The 15,356-nt window shown below is 36.1% G+C and overlaps 2 protein-coding genes and 1 long non-coding RNA gene across 5 annotated transcripts; 2 read left to right on the forward strand and 1 right to left on the reverse strand.

Annotated features, from left to right (window-relative positions):
• The first annotated feature begins 584 nt into the window (after positions 1-584).
• On the forward strand, positions 585-6,801 carry LOC120005321 (protein DA1-related 2-like). 3 transcript variants are annotated; one of them, XM_038854900.1, is made up of 12 exons: positions 585-984; positions 1,246-1,376; positions 2,502-2,589; positions 2,773-2,887; positions 3,286-3,406; positions 3,601-3,684; positions 4,627-4,746; positions 4,904-5,116; positions 5,201-5,263; positions 5,383-5,498; positions 6,021-6,079; positions 6,161-6,801. In XM_038854900.1, the coding sequence occupies exons 1-12, from the start codon at positions 936-938 to the stop codon at positions 6,475-6,477; spliced, it is 1,476 nt and encodes a 491-aa protein (XP_038710828.1). In that variant the 5' UTR covers positions 585-935; the 3' UTR covers positions 6,478-6,801. The 3 variants fall into 3 exon arrangements, with proteins under 3 accessions (XP_038710828.1, XP_038710827.1, XP_038710830.1); XM_038854899.1 differs by having other exon boundaries at positions 586-984; positions 1,222-1,376; XM_038854902.1 differs by having other exon boundaries at positions 586-951; positions 1,222-1,376.
• Positions 6,802-7,272: 471 nt separating this feature from the next.
• On the forward strand, positions 7,273-9,171 carry LOC120005200. Its single transcript, XR_005469749.1, has 2 exons — positions 7,273-7,517; positions 8,909-9,171. It is a non-coding gene; the product is annotated as an uncharacterized LOC120005200 (long non-coding RNA).
• Positions 9,172-10,502: 1,331 nt separating this feature from the next.
• Positions 10,503-12,173, reverse strand: LOC120005962. Its single transcript, XM_038855840.1, has 3 exons — positions 12,123-12,173; positions 11,612-11,738; positions 10,503-11,371 (listed from the first exon to the last, which is right to left on the reverse strand). The coding sequence occupies exons 1-3, from the start codon at positions 12,171-12,173 to the stop codon at positions 10,503-10,505; spliced, it is 1,047 nt and encodes a 348-aa protein (XP_038711768.1).
• Positions 12,174-15,356: the final 3,183 nt, after the last annotated feature.

Genomic DNA, 15,356 nt, shown 5'->3' on the forward strand with positions numbered 1-15,356 from the left:
GACACTAGGTAAATTTTATGTCATTTATAGGAAGGTAACCCTCGAACTAGTAATTTTGTATTATGAAACTACACACAGTTCGTTTGGTGACAGGTTAAATTGGTGTGCAAATCCCATATAAAAAAATCTCTGAACTAACAACAAATCTTATATAGTACACTCGCATATCGCAATACACATAATCACATCATAGAATCAAATACTGCTATACCCATAAACCATAATAGAAAGATCTCACAACACAGATGACAGACCAAACATACCTTTAGATTCTTTAAGCATAAAAAATCCTAATTTAATTTCAAAAGTCAAAATTCTTAGATAATAATTTGGTAATTTTAAAACATAGACAAATGCCAACTGCCAAGCATAAACTTTTCCGGGAATCCAAACAGAGGAAACCTGGCCTAATATTTTTATATTCAAAAGCAATAACAAAATTAACGAACATAAACTAACTAATCCATGGTCTTATTTGTAATTTAACAAACACAGGATGAACATTTCTGGTAATCCACCCATCTCTCTCTCTCTCTCTCTCCTGTTTATCCCGGCAAGAATTTCTTTTGGAAATTCAAATCTGTCCAGCCCCTCCAATGCAAATTGCAAAACCCAAACGTGCACACTCTGCTTCGGCGTCCACCGTTAATTAATATTCCCCCGCCTCAGCAGATTCTCTTTTCTTTCCCAAGCCAAGAATATCTCACTCTCTCTCTTTCTCTTCGCTTCCTACCTTTCTCTCCCGATCAGATTCCTCTCTTTTTCGAGCTTCGCTTTTTAATCTGACCAACGATGCCTAACCCTGTTGCGTTGTTCCTCCCCCTTTATCTTCCATTCCTTTCTCTCTCTCTACTCGTTGCTTTCATCTTCTCTTACTTCACGTCTCCGGCTGATCGTCGTCATTTCTACTCAACAATAGCTTTCCTCGACTTTCCATGGCTCCTCCCCCAGGTGTCAACCATATCTCTAACCCTTGTATTTACGGTACGCTTTTTTTTTTTTTAGTTAAGAAATTTGTTAGAGTTGATTGTTTAATTATTGAATAATGACACTGGTCAGAGACCCTAAAACACGTCTGCATAAGCTTAAGCTGATGAATTTGGCTGTTTTGAGTATGTAATGATTCAATAGTTTTTGTTAGTGATTTTGCTTTTGTTTATGTGGGTGAATTGCCATCTTGTATGTTTGGCATTTATGTTTTGGAATTTTGATTGAAAGCAGGGGATTTTGCTTCTTCGTATACAGAGAGGAAATCTCGCTTTATGAAATGGCTTTATAAGCTATTCAAGGGTGGGTCTAGTCATGGAAGTGGTGCCCGTCATCCACAGCTTATCGGGGAGGAAAACATTGCCCGGCGTGCACCAGCTCTACCTCTGGTATCTATTCAATAACCCTAACTTGTTATATAATCATATAATTGGTTTTTGGTTGTCCTTTTTTGTATTTGTTGATTTTGTTGATAGGAAATTATTGTTGATATTCTCATGACAATACTTGTATAAATATGATGCTGGTTTACTAATCCTTTGGTGTTGGTTGTCCTAGCGCATACAATGATCACCAGTTGTAATGAGGAATAGAATGCAGCCATGGGATAGTATAAAAAGGATGTGTGCTGATTCATGCTTGATTTTAACTTTGAGGAAAGCTGAGGACTGAGGAGTTTGGGTATTAAAATAGTCTTAACAATTTGGCAAGTTGAATTTGTCCAGAAAATGTAAAATTTTTAAATCTCTTTTAGTTCTTTGTTTTTGGATTGTTCAATTATCCATTGTTGATGGGTAAAACTGCAGTTTGGTAATGCAGTTTATACTATCCAAAAAGGGTTTTTTTTTTTTTTACTGAGGGAATTTCTGTTGTTGAGACCTCTGCATGGAAATTAACCTTGATAACAAACATTAGAGATTGACACATTCATTACTTTCAATATGGTAGGTTTCAAAAGAATCTCGTCTGGCTTATAGCTTGATTATGGTCATACTCATGCCACACCTGTCATTGATGATCCAATAAAATCTTGATGATGCTTCAAGTATTGAATCTATACTTGGTATTACTTATATGGGCCTTTTCTTGTTACTTCATTTCTGAATCTGGTAGTAAATTTGTATTAAAATTTAGGAACTACCAAGTAAAAAGGAGAATGCCTCAAGTCCAGCTAACACTTTTGGCTTTATTTTGAAGGATTTCATTGCTGCCCATAGGTTGTCATTTGCATAAAGTGCTTAACATCTTATATTTGAGTTTATGTCCAATTTTTTTAGCTTGGACATGTTTTTCAATAAAAGTAAATGGTAATATTGCCTCTGCTTTGATGGCAGTTTGCTATCAGTATTTTGCATCCAAGTATGTAGCATTCTATTTTTGTCATATGAATGATAGTAGACTAGATAATTTTGAAATTCTAGTTTAGCCATGCCAGAAACTATATGACAAATTTCTCCATGTTGGTTTCTTAGAAAATAAGAAATGTTATTTATGCAGTCTTCAAATGACCTCAGGATGACCGTGCCAGAGCTCGGAAGGAAAAGGAGGAACTAGATCATGCCATTGCACTTTCTTTATCTGAAGATTGGAAGAGATCAAATGGTAGGTTTTAAAGTTTAACATCTAAAAGATCCATGTATTATCTTCTAAGTTCTAACCATCTTTCCGTCCTTGTGTGTGTACAATTATCCCTTGGTCTCCTTATGTTTACAGCTCTCTCTATGTCTTTGTGTGTCTCAAGTGTTTCGCGAGAATATATTATACGTTTGCTGTTTGAAATTTCAGGATATAGACGGCGAACAGGTTATGATGAAGATCTAGCTAGGGGACTTCCAGATAGTCTGAATTCATCTTCATATCCTCCTTATGCACCCACACCATATTATCCCATGGGATCCAGGTAAAAGGTTCTGACAGTTGCTGTATATGTTTCTTGGCTCCAATCAACCAAGATATCCTTTGGCTATACATGTTAAACATAGGGTTTGGTTAGCAGTCTCGATAAACCTTGCACTTGACTGCTTTTGTTCAAATGTAGCACTAAATATAAGTTCTCTAGCCCGCAAAATTCTATTAGATGGAATGAACATAACTTTATGATAACTAATTTGTTGGTAGTATTAGTTGTGTGGATCATGCTTGATTGCTTCTGGTTTCGTCATTGGGGATGTCAACATGAAAGAAATATGAGAATCAACTTAGGTGACTTGCTAAATACTAATATCAAGAATAAAAGAAATTTCAAAAAGTATGAAAGTGAGGGAGTTTTACATGTGTTTTTGTACTTCTAAAATGCAGAGTTTGCGCTGGCTGTCACCGTGACATTGGACATGGAAATTATTTGGGATGCTTGGGAACTTTTTTTCATCCCGACTGTTTCCGCTGTCATTCTTGTGGTTATCCCATTACTGAGCATGAGGTATGTGAATTCCGAACTCATATTTTTTCTTTGGAGTTTTTTAACTCAAAGTTGCACATATATTCTTCCACCTCTTTTCTTAATTTTCTTTATATTATGTCAATTACATGTAAATGTTGACACTTGACCTGCAAGAGAGATGCCAAACTTACTATCAAGCTTTTAACGCCTTTTGTTTTTCCTGTTTATTCAAGTTTTCTTTCGCAGAGAAGAATCCATATCACAAGTCTTGTTTCAAGGAATTGACCCATCCGAAATGTGAAGTGTGCTTCCAATTTGTAAGAAAACCGTGAATGTTTTTTTTATTTGTATTGCTTGTCAGTCTTTTTGCTCTAAGGAATATCATTCTTTGTTACCTCTTATTGTATTAGCAGTATCGTACTCTGAACCATATTAAATCACCAATGATTTAAAAACCAATCATCCCAAAAGCTGAAGCTGATGAGGAGGTGAATCATTTATTGTCGACAATGATAATAGTCTCTTATCCTTCACATATATAGGCCACACTTTTTGTTGATTTGGAGGCTTACCACGTGCATCCTTTAATTTAATTGGAAGGTGTCAAGTTTTGACTTTGGAACTTGGCATTGGCCATGGTTCCTGTACCATGTTTATTCACCAACTTTGAGTTCAAATAGTCCCATCGTTCAAAGTAAACTTGCATGCCTTGCGCCCTAATAAGTTGATTCTAGGTCACATCTGACTTGGTGTTTTTCACATCGCATGAGAACGAAAACCTTGAGCCTGCATCCTGCCAACTTCAATCCACTTCCCCTTTTAATCAAAGATCTCACGTGTTTGCTCCTATAGTTATCTTTTTTTTAATGGATTTCTTTGTTTCTTTTTCTTTCGGAATGGAAACTACCTACAATTATCAAGATGCAAGACCCCCACATGAGAGAGTGTTGAAGTCTGTTCAAATAGTTAAATTTTGATCTCCTTCCACTGCCTTCGGGGTTAATGGTATATCATTGTTTGCCTTTAGCATGGGTACCTTTAGTTAAATTTATGGCTTACTCATAAGGTTTCATTGGAAAAGTACCCTCTTCATGATGTCTATCCTTCAAAGTTGCCTAGCTTTTTAGAGTGGTGTTTGTCAATCAGGTTTTGGATCCTGTCTCATGTTTCTGAAATCAATAGCCTCTTCAACATTTTATTATAGTCTTAAATATCTGTTATCTGATTAGATTAGTTTACATATGTACTTTTGTTATCAGATCCCAACAAATGAAGCTGGTTTGATAGAGTATAGGTGCCATCCATTCTGGTCCCAAAAGTATTGTCCATCACATGAGCATGATGGCACAGCTCGCTGCTGTAGTTGTGAGCGTCTGGAGGTACAGATTTATGATTTTACAGAGTTGCAATTGATATCTGCTGTTACAATCATATTTCCCCTACACTTCAGCGTGAAGAATAATAAATAAAAGATCACATAGTTGTATTATGTTTATGATATCTTTATATGTGTTCTGATGTTGTTTCCCTGGTAAGTCTTGGAATGCAAGATTCTATTCTTTGGAAGATGGGAGGAGTTTATGCTTAGAGTGCATGGAATCAGCCATTATGGATAATGGTGATTGCCAACCCCTTTACCATGCCATCAGGGACTATTATGAAGGAATGAATATGAAACTGGATCAGCAAATACCCATGCTTCTGGTTGAAAGACAAGCACTTAATGAAGCTATTGTCGGGGAGAAGAATGTAATATAAATCTTTTTACCTGTATCTATGCCTTTAGTTTGTGAAATTTACCCTGATCCAAAATTCCAAATGTCTTCTTCATAGGGCTATCATCACATGCCTGAGACACGGGGATTATGTCTTTCGGAAGAGCAAACTGTCACCAGTGTATGATATCAGACTACTCTATACGCCTTATGGTTTTGAATTTTCTCCCCTGTTTTTGTTCTTTTCGGTCTTTCCCTTGACAATTTGTTTTATCAGATTCTCTTTTTAATTATATTCAGATACAAAAGAGGCCAAAAGTTGGGGGCCATCGACTGACTGGATTGAGAACTCAACCTCAAAAGCTCACTCGAAAATGTGAAGTTTCAGCCATTCTTGTTCTATATGGCCTTCCAAGGTACCATTTGATGGCAGCTTTTACTTATTCTTTTCCCTCTTGTTCCCAGGAAGAGCATGACTGTTATTTTTTTTTGAATGGAGAAAGAAGTTTATTCAAGCACCAGGAAGTTTATAAGAGCACGACTGTTATGGTCATGTCTCCTCCCTTATTCTTAAGCTATAAAGTCCTTTTGGCATTTCTCTTTGGTCCCTGTGTTCCACAATACACTTGCAAGGTACCGAAGAACTCCTGATTTTGACTTCGGGGATTTGCATTCTTACAATTCTTGTATACAAGTCTTCTGAATTTTGAATTTGGTTTTTTTTCCTGGTCGCAATATTCATTTGAAGAGGTCATCAGATTGGAAATAAAGTTATATCTAAACTATATCTTTATCTTCCTCCCGAATCATGGAGAAAATAAGTCTCATCATCAACTAAGTTTGGCATAGGCAATTACATCAATCTTTACCTTGCTTGTCCTCTGGAAATCTGATTTCTTGGGATTATCAATTTAGATTTGAATACTTGCTGGATGCAGACTACTCACAGGTGCTATCCTTGCCCACGAGTTGATGCATGGCTGGTTACGTCTTAGAGGTAAAATGCCAATATGATATTTTCCATGCAAGTCTCTGTTGGGAGTTCCTACATCTTATTGCCTTGCTTTTGTCAGTACAGGTTACCGCAATCTGAATCCAGAGGTAGAGGAAGGTATCTGCCAAGTGCTTTCCTACATGTGGCTGGAATCAGAAGTACCGCCGGAATCCAGCAACATGCCATCTACATCAGCAGCTTCGTCGTCCTCATCATCTTCAAAAAAGGGGAGAAAGTCCATTGTGGAAAAAAAGCTGGGTGGGTTTTTCATGCACCAAATCGCCAATGACGCTTCCCCAGCATATGGAGAAGGATTCAGGACTGCTAATGCGGCTGTTAGTAAGTATGGTTTACGCCGGACCCTTGACCACATTCACATGACAGGAAACTTGCCCCTGTAAGAATGCCAAAATTGTTTTGCCATGGCGTGGTCTGTTCCTTCCATTATTCTCTCGCGAGATACTATATCGCCTCTCAAAAGGATTTGAGCTAATCATGAAAGCTTAAATGGCAAACCCTTACATTTCCATCGGGTCCTGTAATACGTGTTCACCCAAATGGTTCTTTCCAGTTCAATAATGAGCACACCATTCTATTATTTGGCCACGAACCAATGGTTCTTTTTATTTTTTCTCACTTTTGCTTTGATGTATTTTTTTTTTCCTTATCAATTGGAATGCCATCAGACAAGCTTGTAAGATTTATACAAGGAAAAACATTAATTGTTCTCAGAAGCAGCGCAAAACTAACCACTATGAGAAAGCCCCAAACAATATTGTTAGTTGTAGAATAAACTTCAGTCAACCAGGCTGCAGCTATAATTTAGCAGTCACTTCTGCTAAAATTATCTTCAATGTCTCGCAAGTCATAAAACATATGCCAACACCAGGTGATGTAAAGTAAATGTAAAGCAGCGAAATCAATATCAATGGTAGCAAATCAGTTTGAAGAATGAGTATCAGGAAGAAGAAGATAGAGAAGAAGAAGGTGAGCTGAACATTTGGAAAATATCCAACTTGTATTGATCAATGGCTCTATTTCTGTATATATATACATTTGAATGTAACCAACGGTTATATGATTTGACTAATAAAAGAAAAACAAATAATTAAAAGATGAAAACTAAGTGGGACAACAATATTTGACTCAAGACCAACAAAATAAATGAACGGTAAAGACTAGCCCAAATACAATAAGCAACTAAAAGACCCAAAAGGAGGCAAGCCCAGAGATGAGTGAAATTGCTCTTAGGGTAGGTACATCATCTTCAACCACGAAAAGTGCGTGATGAAGAACTTCATTCTGAACCATAATCTAACATCCCCCCACAAGCTAAGCGTGGGGTTGAGACATGATTAGCTTGGAAAAAAGATATTGGATGTGATGTACTCAGAGAGGCTTTGTGAGAAGGTCCGCAAGTTGGTCAATTGAAGGCATGTGGGTAAGTTTAATCAATCCTTGTTGAACCTTCTCCCGTGTGTAGTGTAGATCCAATTCAATATGCTTTGTTGTTCGTGAAAAACCGGATTGGTTGTTATGTGCATGGATGCTTTGTTGTTGCAGTAGAGAGTTGTTGGAAGCTTTGTTCGAATTTGTAATTCCCGAAATAGATTTTGTATCCATGCTATTTTGCTTGTTGTAGTAGCTAAAGCCCTGTATTTAGCTCCAGCTAACGATCTAGAAACTGTCTTGTGTTTCATAGATTTCCACGAAATTAAAGCATCACCTAATTTGATGCAATATCCAGTCACAGATCTCCTGAGTCTAGACAAGAAGCACAATAAGAGTCATTGAACCCGGTTACCTATAAAGTGTTAGTACTAGGATAGAATAATCCATGATTTAATGTTCCTTTAACATAATTTAGAACTCTGATGGCAGCCTGCATGTGAGTGTCAGTAGGTTTATGCATAAATTGACTAAGATTATTAATTGCAAAACTTATATCAGGTTTGGTAATTGTGAGATAAAGAAGTCTTCCTATTGTTCTTCTAAAATAAAGAGGATCATCTAATGGTTTGCGTTGTTCTCTAGACAATTTTGCATTTGTGTTTATTGGGGAATTATGTTTTTTTGGTGTCTGAAAGTCCAACATCTATAAGTAGATCCTTTGCATATTTTCTTTGGCATATAGTTATTCCTTGGTTGGTGGTAGTGATTTCTAGACCTAGGAAATACCTAAGAGGTCCTAAATCTTTGTTCTTGAAGCATGATCCTATGTAATTCTTTATTTCAGTGATTAGATTGAATTGTTACCTCCTATGGCCATGTCATCTATATACAAGACAAGAAAAATTTTGTTCCCATTCTTGTTATAATAAAACATCGAATAGTTAGCCCTACTTTGAGTAAAACAAATCAAAGCTTTTTTGCATTTCTCATTCCATTGCCTAGATGCCTACTTTAATCCATAAATAGACTTATTAAGTTTACAAACTAGTTTATTATTTGTATTCTGAAAACCAGGAGGAGGTTTCATATAAACATCCTCTTCTAAATCTCCATTTAAAAAGGCATTGTGAACATCTAAATGATGCACAACCCATTTGTTCATGGCTGCCAATGCTAAAAATATTCTAACTGTGGTGATTTTAACTACAGGAGAAAATGCCTCCTTATAGTCAAAACCCTCACATTGATTGAATCTTTGTGCTACAAGTGTAGCTTTGTATCTCTCTATTGTGCCATCTGTATTGTACTTAATTTTATAAATCCATTTGCAACCAATGGCTTTTCTATCTGAAGGAAGTTCTATTAGTGTCCATGTATTGTTATCTATAAGAGCCTTAAGTTCATTATTCATTGCTTTACACCATTGTTCATCTTTTAAAGAATCATGATCCTGATTAAAAGGATGCTGAGCAAATGTATGAGAATTATGCTGATGTTGATCCTGAGTGGATGCTATATCACAAACGTAATATGATAGGTGAGATGGTTTTCTTCTCACTCTAATATGCAAATTATTATTCTCTTTAGGTATGGACTATGTACTATTCTATGCAGGAGTAGCATTATGATGTATGTCATGTGTTTGTGTCTCTAAGTGTGTATTGGTGTTATTGTTTTTAAAAAGAAATACCTCTTCTTGAAAATGCACATCTCTAGAGACAAATATCTCATGAGTTTCTAAGTTAAACAGTTTATAGCCTTTAGTTCCTAGTGGATATCCTAGGAACATACATGGAATGGCTCTTGGATCAAACTTGGATCCTGAAGGCCTGTTATTTTTAGCTAGACGAAAAAACCAAAGACTCTTAAAATAGTGTGGTCTACTGGTTTATTGTATATGATTTCATAGGGTGTTTTGTTGTTTAAAACTCTTGTAGGTAACCTATTAATTAGAAAAATAGCAACTTGTATGCAATGTGCCCAAAAATTTTCTTGTAGGTTACTCTGTAATCTAATAGTTCTTGCAGTGTTTAATAAATGTTGATGCTTTCTTTCAACCACCCCATTTTTTTGGGGTGTATATGGACATGTTTTCTGATGCATTATTCCTTCTGACAAGAAGAAATCCTACATTAAAAATTCTTTGCCAGTATCTATCCTAATTGTTTTAATTTTCGTATGAAATTGAGTGTTCACAAAGTTAATAAAACCTATTATGAATTTTATTGTATCATTCTTTGAATGCATTAAAAAAACCCAAGTCATTCTAGAATAATCATCCACTATAGTCAAGAAATACCTATAACCTTCCATAGAAATTGTATTACTGGGGTCCCAACATATGAATAAGTTCAAAAGAAGTTTAGATTGACTATGCTTACAACAAAAGATTTTCTTTCCATTTTACCCTAGTGACTACCTATACAATCAAGAGAATTTTCATTTAATTTCATGGGCAAGAGCTTGGACACATTCCCAGAAGGATGTCCAAGTCTCATATGCCAAATCTTAGAACTAATAATAGAATTAATGACTCCAAAATGGCTGCTCTAATCTTGATTGTGTAAGTATAGGCCTCTAACAATGGTTCCTATCCCAACAATCTTCATAGTGCTAATTCCTGCAATTCACATTTTTGTTTTCTGAAGATTATTGCATACTTATCATCCTTGGTTAATTGACTAACTGAAATCAAGTTGAAAGTAAAAATGGAAACACATAATACATGTGTAAGTGTGATCTTGTCTCTAAGTTTGACAATGCCTATGTGAGATATGGTGTGTCTCTGACCATCAGGTAGTCACATATGCATTAGTGATGGGATGAGATGTATGTAGTAAAAGTATGTCACACACAACGTGATCAGTAGCTCCACTATCAATAATCCATTTTGAAAGCATTTTAGGGTTGGAGGAGGAAATGTTACCCGCTACTGTTGCTGCAGTAGCCATATATTGATATTCTTGTGCTAAACTTTCATTGCTCTCCATCTTTGATTGCAAGAATGCCATGATCTGTTGGCATTGATCATTGTTTAAACCAGTTGACTTTGCTGGTCTAAGACTTTCTGTCCAGTGCCTTTCACTTGGTTGGCTGAATAATTTCTGTTGCTGTTGTTGGACTTGAATTTCTTTGTTGGGTTGTTAGGATTCCCATGAAGTTTGTAACACTTGTCAATTGTATGGCTATCCTTTCTGCAGTATCTACAAAACAAAGTTTCTTTATTTGCTGATGGAGGTCTCCCTCCTTTATTGTCTCTCTTGTATCTCTCTATGTCCTTGTCTGGCTGAGAATTCTTGTAGTTTTTCTTTGATAGAGCATTGTTGAACTTGTTAACAACCATAGCCATCACCTCATTTGAACTTCCTTTGTCCATATTTGTAACCTTTTGCTTCATTTCTTCTTGAAGAATCATGTTGAACCCTGTTTTGATATCAGGAAAGGGTTTAGTCAGCAACACTTGGCTGCTAACATGGCTATATTCTTCATTGAGCCCTATCAAGAACTGCATCAACTTTTCTCTGTCTCTCTTTGCTTTGACAATCTTGTGCGTTGTACATGAACTGCAAGTAGGAAATGTTTCATATTCTTGAAGCTCCTTCCAGAGTGATTTAAGCTTGGAGTAATATTCTGTAACTGTTAACCCTTTTTGCTTGATGATTCCCAGTTCTTTGTACACTTCATAAACTCTTGTTTCATTTGCAATGGAGTATCTTTCTTTGATTTCTGACCATAGCTCTTCTGCCGTGTTTGATGTAGAAATACTTGCCAGTATATCTGAAGCAACACAATTGTTGGTCCAAGCCTTGATCAAGCTATTTCCTTGTTTCCAGACTTGGAAATTAGAGTCATGAGAAGGTGGAATAGGTAAGCTTCTATCAATAAATCCTATTTTATTTCTGGCTCCAAAGAATTTGAAAATTCAAACTCCAGAGGTGATAATTAGAACCATTGAGTTCCAAGGAGATCAATTTACTGATGGCAAAGTCACTAGGTAAAAATGTATATGGGTTACTAAAAGGTTTGGTGCTTGTTGTATGGGTGCATGAGCAAAGTTTGGAGCTATGGGAAGTGTGGGTGAATTTGGTGGCATGGTGTATGGAATATTAAAAGGCAAAGGTGAAGGTAAAGGGTTGGTATAACCAGATGGAGGCAAACCAAAGCTGGAAGAAGAGAGACTAGTCTGTCCATTTCTCATAAAATTGGTAGCAACTGCCATGGCTTCAGTCATGTTGGCAGGATTGAGTGGTGGAACACCAGGTGGAGTCAGCTACTCCGATACCATGATCTAAAGTGAATGTAAAGCAGTGGAATCAATATCAATGGTAGCAAATCATTTTGAATAATGAGTATCAGGAAGAAGAAGAAGGAGAAGAAGAAGGTGAGTTGAACATTTGGAAAATATCCAACTTGTATTGATCAACGGCTCTATGGTTGTATATGTATACATTTGAATGTAACCAATGGTTACATGATTTGACTAATAAAAGAAAAACAAATAATTGAAATATGAAGATTAAGTGGGCCAACAACATTTGACCCAAGACAAACATAATAAATGAACTGTAAAGACCAGCCTAAATACAATAAGCAACTAAAAGGCCCAAAAGGATGAAAGCCCAGAGACAAGTGCAATTGCTCTTAGGGTAGGTACATCATCTTTAACCACGAGAAGTGCGTGATGAATAACTTCATTCTGAACCATAATCTAACACTAGACATGACTTTGTAGCATGCAGGCATGATCCCTCTATACAAACCACAAAATCTTTAGTTTTGATTATGTGCCTAAACACACGGATAATAACCTGACTTTTTTGATTTCTTACTGAAGCTGTAGTTGGACATTGAAAATAAAGAGGTCTGTGATAGTATCCAATAAAAATCATCCTGACATATCCCTAGTAGAGCTAAAGGGATTGACCATCCCCTAACCATTAGGCAAAGGAAAGCCTAGTGAGAAGCATACCTCAAAGAGGTCAACTCTCATACATTTTATAGCTGAGTGCATGACAACTCAGCATGCCACATAGATGAAAATGAAAAGATAAAGAAATTGAACATCTCTTCCCACTTCTCTCTTCGCGTTTTTTTTTTTAACTTTTTCTCTCTCTCCAACATTCTTATCCCTAAAGTCAGTCGCACAATAGCTATCTCACGCGATCTAGGTTACTCGTCGCAGCAACATTTGAAAGCAAATAAGCGAGCAATGATTTTTTTTTCAGTTTGTTGAGATTCGTTTAGGTGTGGTGCAATTGATTAATATGCAAGACGTTATCATCTTTTTGTTGGGTCTTCTATCAATATATAGATTAGAACATGCATAGCTTCCGTGCTTATTCGAGGTGAGTTCATAGATGTTTGGTCTACAATCACAAACGGTTTCGGTGTGGATATGTTTTGTTTTTCTATTTATGATATTTATAATGACGAATGTGCTTTAGTCTATAGGATACTGATTACATGTGTTTGTAAATCATGACCATGGTTATTACATTGAGTATGTTTTGTTTTAGATATATATTCTCATCTTTAATGACATGTTGATATGGATTTAATTGCAAGTGCACAAATCACACAAGTAATAAAATGATGAGTAAATTATCGTTCCCACGAGGATGTATTGGCAATCAAAATTAATGTCAAACAAGCAACAACTATGTAAATTGGGTGAAAAGGATGAGTGGATGGTTTTGTTTTTTACTAAACTAAAACAAAGAATAAAAGAGCAATTAAGTAAACACAAATGTAATCAAAGATGGGAAGCACTAGGGCACTTAATTTCACCTCACCTATCCAATTCAACTCCCTTGGTCACTTAATCCCTAATTCCTCTCTTAATAATGATAATCGGTCTTTCTAACCTATCCAATGCTCTATGTCTAGTCACACCAGAAGTATTTCTATCTCTAATCCCTGTTATGTCTAGCAATCGGATTCAAAAGATGAAGACCCACTAAGATTTATGGATTAACCATTTAGTGATTGCATAGGTCACGTCTCTATATTTCTATGGTTTATACACCCTATGTCATCCATGGCTTGAGGCAAACCTTAGAAATCTTCTTCTGATTTCAATCAAAGCAACAAATCATCTAAATGGTGATCAAGCATCTAAAAGCATTAAACACACCCATAGACAGTCAATAAGAGAGAGAAATCAAGAAATAAGGAAACCAAGTTTATTATTGAATCTTCAAGGTTTGGTTATATTAAGACCCTAGTAAAGAAATCTAGCCACTCATAGAGTCAAGATACATCATCAAGAAATGGAAATCAACCATAAAAACTAAGATAAACGAGGAGAGAGAAAACCCCCTCGTGAATCCTATTATTCTCCAAGCTCCAATGGCGGCCTTCAAGCCTCCTCCTCTCCCCAAGAGTCTAGAATGTTGTTGTAACATATGAAAATTTACCAAGTACGTACCGAGAAATTTGGTGCATGTGTGAAAAATAATAATAATAAATTTAAATGATAAAATAGTAAATAAGTAAACAATGAGATATGAGGATAAGTAATGACATGTAGATATGTATACATTCATTTAATACTATGAGGACATTAAAATTGGTAGTAGTAGTACATTAGGAAAGCTAGATAAATAAAGAAATGTGGACTTACATAAATAAATAGGAATTCATATGCATGCAGTAATACATTGAACACTCGTGGGATGAACAAATAAGAAGATTAGAGTCCCACAAGATCACTCGTATATCTCAAAATATAGCACATAAGAACAAGACAAAATAGGTTATGATTGAGGGCATGCAAACAAGATGAATAGTAGCTATGTAAAGGAGTAGAGTTAGGGTGTAGTTGACAGTGAAATACCATGTAGAGGTGAACTAGTAGAAGAATGATGGGCTACAAAGCCGCAACATGGTTGCCAAGTGGCGAAGACATAGAATTAAGGGAAAGAGTAACCAATGGAAAATTTTGAAACTTTAAGACGAAAAGGGAGGAAATCTACAGAGGCAGATATGTGAAGTAACACTGTTGTGTTGGAGAAACGTGAGATGCAACAGATTTTATTAGAGATAAAACGCATGGATGCCGAATGGCAGACGGAGTGAGACAAATCGTGGTTATAAAAAGAAGACAAAGAGGGATACGCATATACATTCACTCTTATAAATTCTGGAGAGAGAGAGAATGACATAGAACAAGAAGAAATATGAGGAAGGAGAAGAGGGGAGTTCCACAGATTGAAGTACTGACAGGTTGGTGAGTAACTATTCTGTTAAATACTAAAAGAGTTAAAGTGTTTTACTAATAGACAATTAAAAATGTGAATTATTTCCTTTGCTGAGGTATTAATTGAACAGCAAAGGCGGTACAGAGGAAATTGAACGAGGAAACACAACAAATAAGCGGGAAAAAAGATGTCCATGTACGTAGAAGGAGAGTAAGTAGGGGTAAATCTTCCTACAACACATTTATAGTTGAATAAATGAAGAGTTGAAGTGATGCATGCGATTGAGGAAGTAAAACAGAGTTTTGAAATTGATTATATTGGAATAATGATTTCGTGGCTTGAGGATTTAAGTAATGATTTTATGATGTGAGAATACCATTTAATGTGTTGAATTATTTTTAAAGAGATGGAGCCGTCATGCTAAGCATTGCTGAGGTTTTGAACATTATTAATTTTTCTGCTAAATACATTGATATTTGTGAAGAGGTGATTTCAAATTCCCTATACTAATGCCTTGTTACTTGGAAATTGGCAGATATTTACATGCCTGTACACATGGCCACCCCAACCCCGACCTGGTTGTGGGTTCTGTAACTAATCCCGTAGTGAGACTAGAGTGGTGTGGTCAGAGCGATGATACTCCCACACCCTTGAAATATTTTACCACGATCTCTTCCAACGACAGAGCA

The sequence above is a fragment of the Tripterygium wilfordii genome, chromosome 9 (genome assembly GCF_013401445.1).
Source record: "Tripterygium wilfordii isolate XIE 37 chromosome 9, ASM1340144v1, whole genome shotgun sequence".
Taxonomy (NCBI): domain Eukaryota; kingdom Viridiplantae; phylum Streptophyta; class Magnoliopsida; order Celastrales; family Celastraceae; genus Tripterygium; species Tripterygium wilfordii.

What these genes read in the sequence shown, in the direction of transcription:
- LOC120005321 (XM_038854899.1), top strand. Translation starts at nt 936, where the DNA reads ATGGCTCCTCCCCCAGGTGTCAACCATATCTCTAACCCTTGTATTTAC. An exon ending in AGATTGGAAGAGATCAAATG is followed by an intron (nt 2,590 to 2,772) that starts GTAGGTTTTAAA and finishes TTGAAATTTCAG; the next exon opens with GATATAGACGGCGAACAGGT. An exon ending in TATTATCCCATGGGATCCAG is followed by an intron (nt 2,888 to 3,285) that starts GTAAAAGGTTCT and finishes TCTAAAATGCAG; the next exon opens with AGTTTGCGCTGGCTGTCACC.
- LOC120005962 (XM_038855840.1), bottom strand. Translation starts at nt 12,173, where the DNA reads ATGGTTCAGAATGAAGTTATTCATCACGCACTTCTCGTGGTTAAAGAT. An exon ending in TTCTCGTGGTTAAAGATGAT is followed by an intron (nt 11,739 to 12,122) that starts GTACCTACCCTA and finishes GTATCGGAGTAG; the next exon opens with CTGACTCCACCTGGTGTTCC. An exon ending in CTTTGGTTTGCCTCCATCTG is followed by an intron (nt 11,372 to 11,611) that starts GTTATACCAACC and finishes AATTCTTTGGAG; the next exon opens with CCAGAAATAAAATAGGATTT.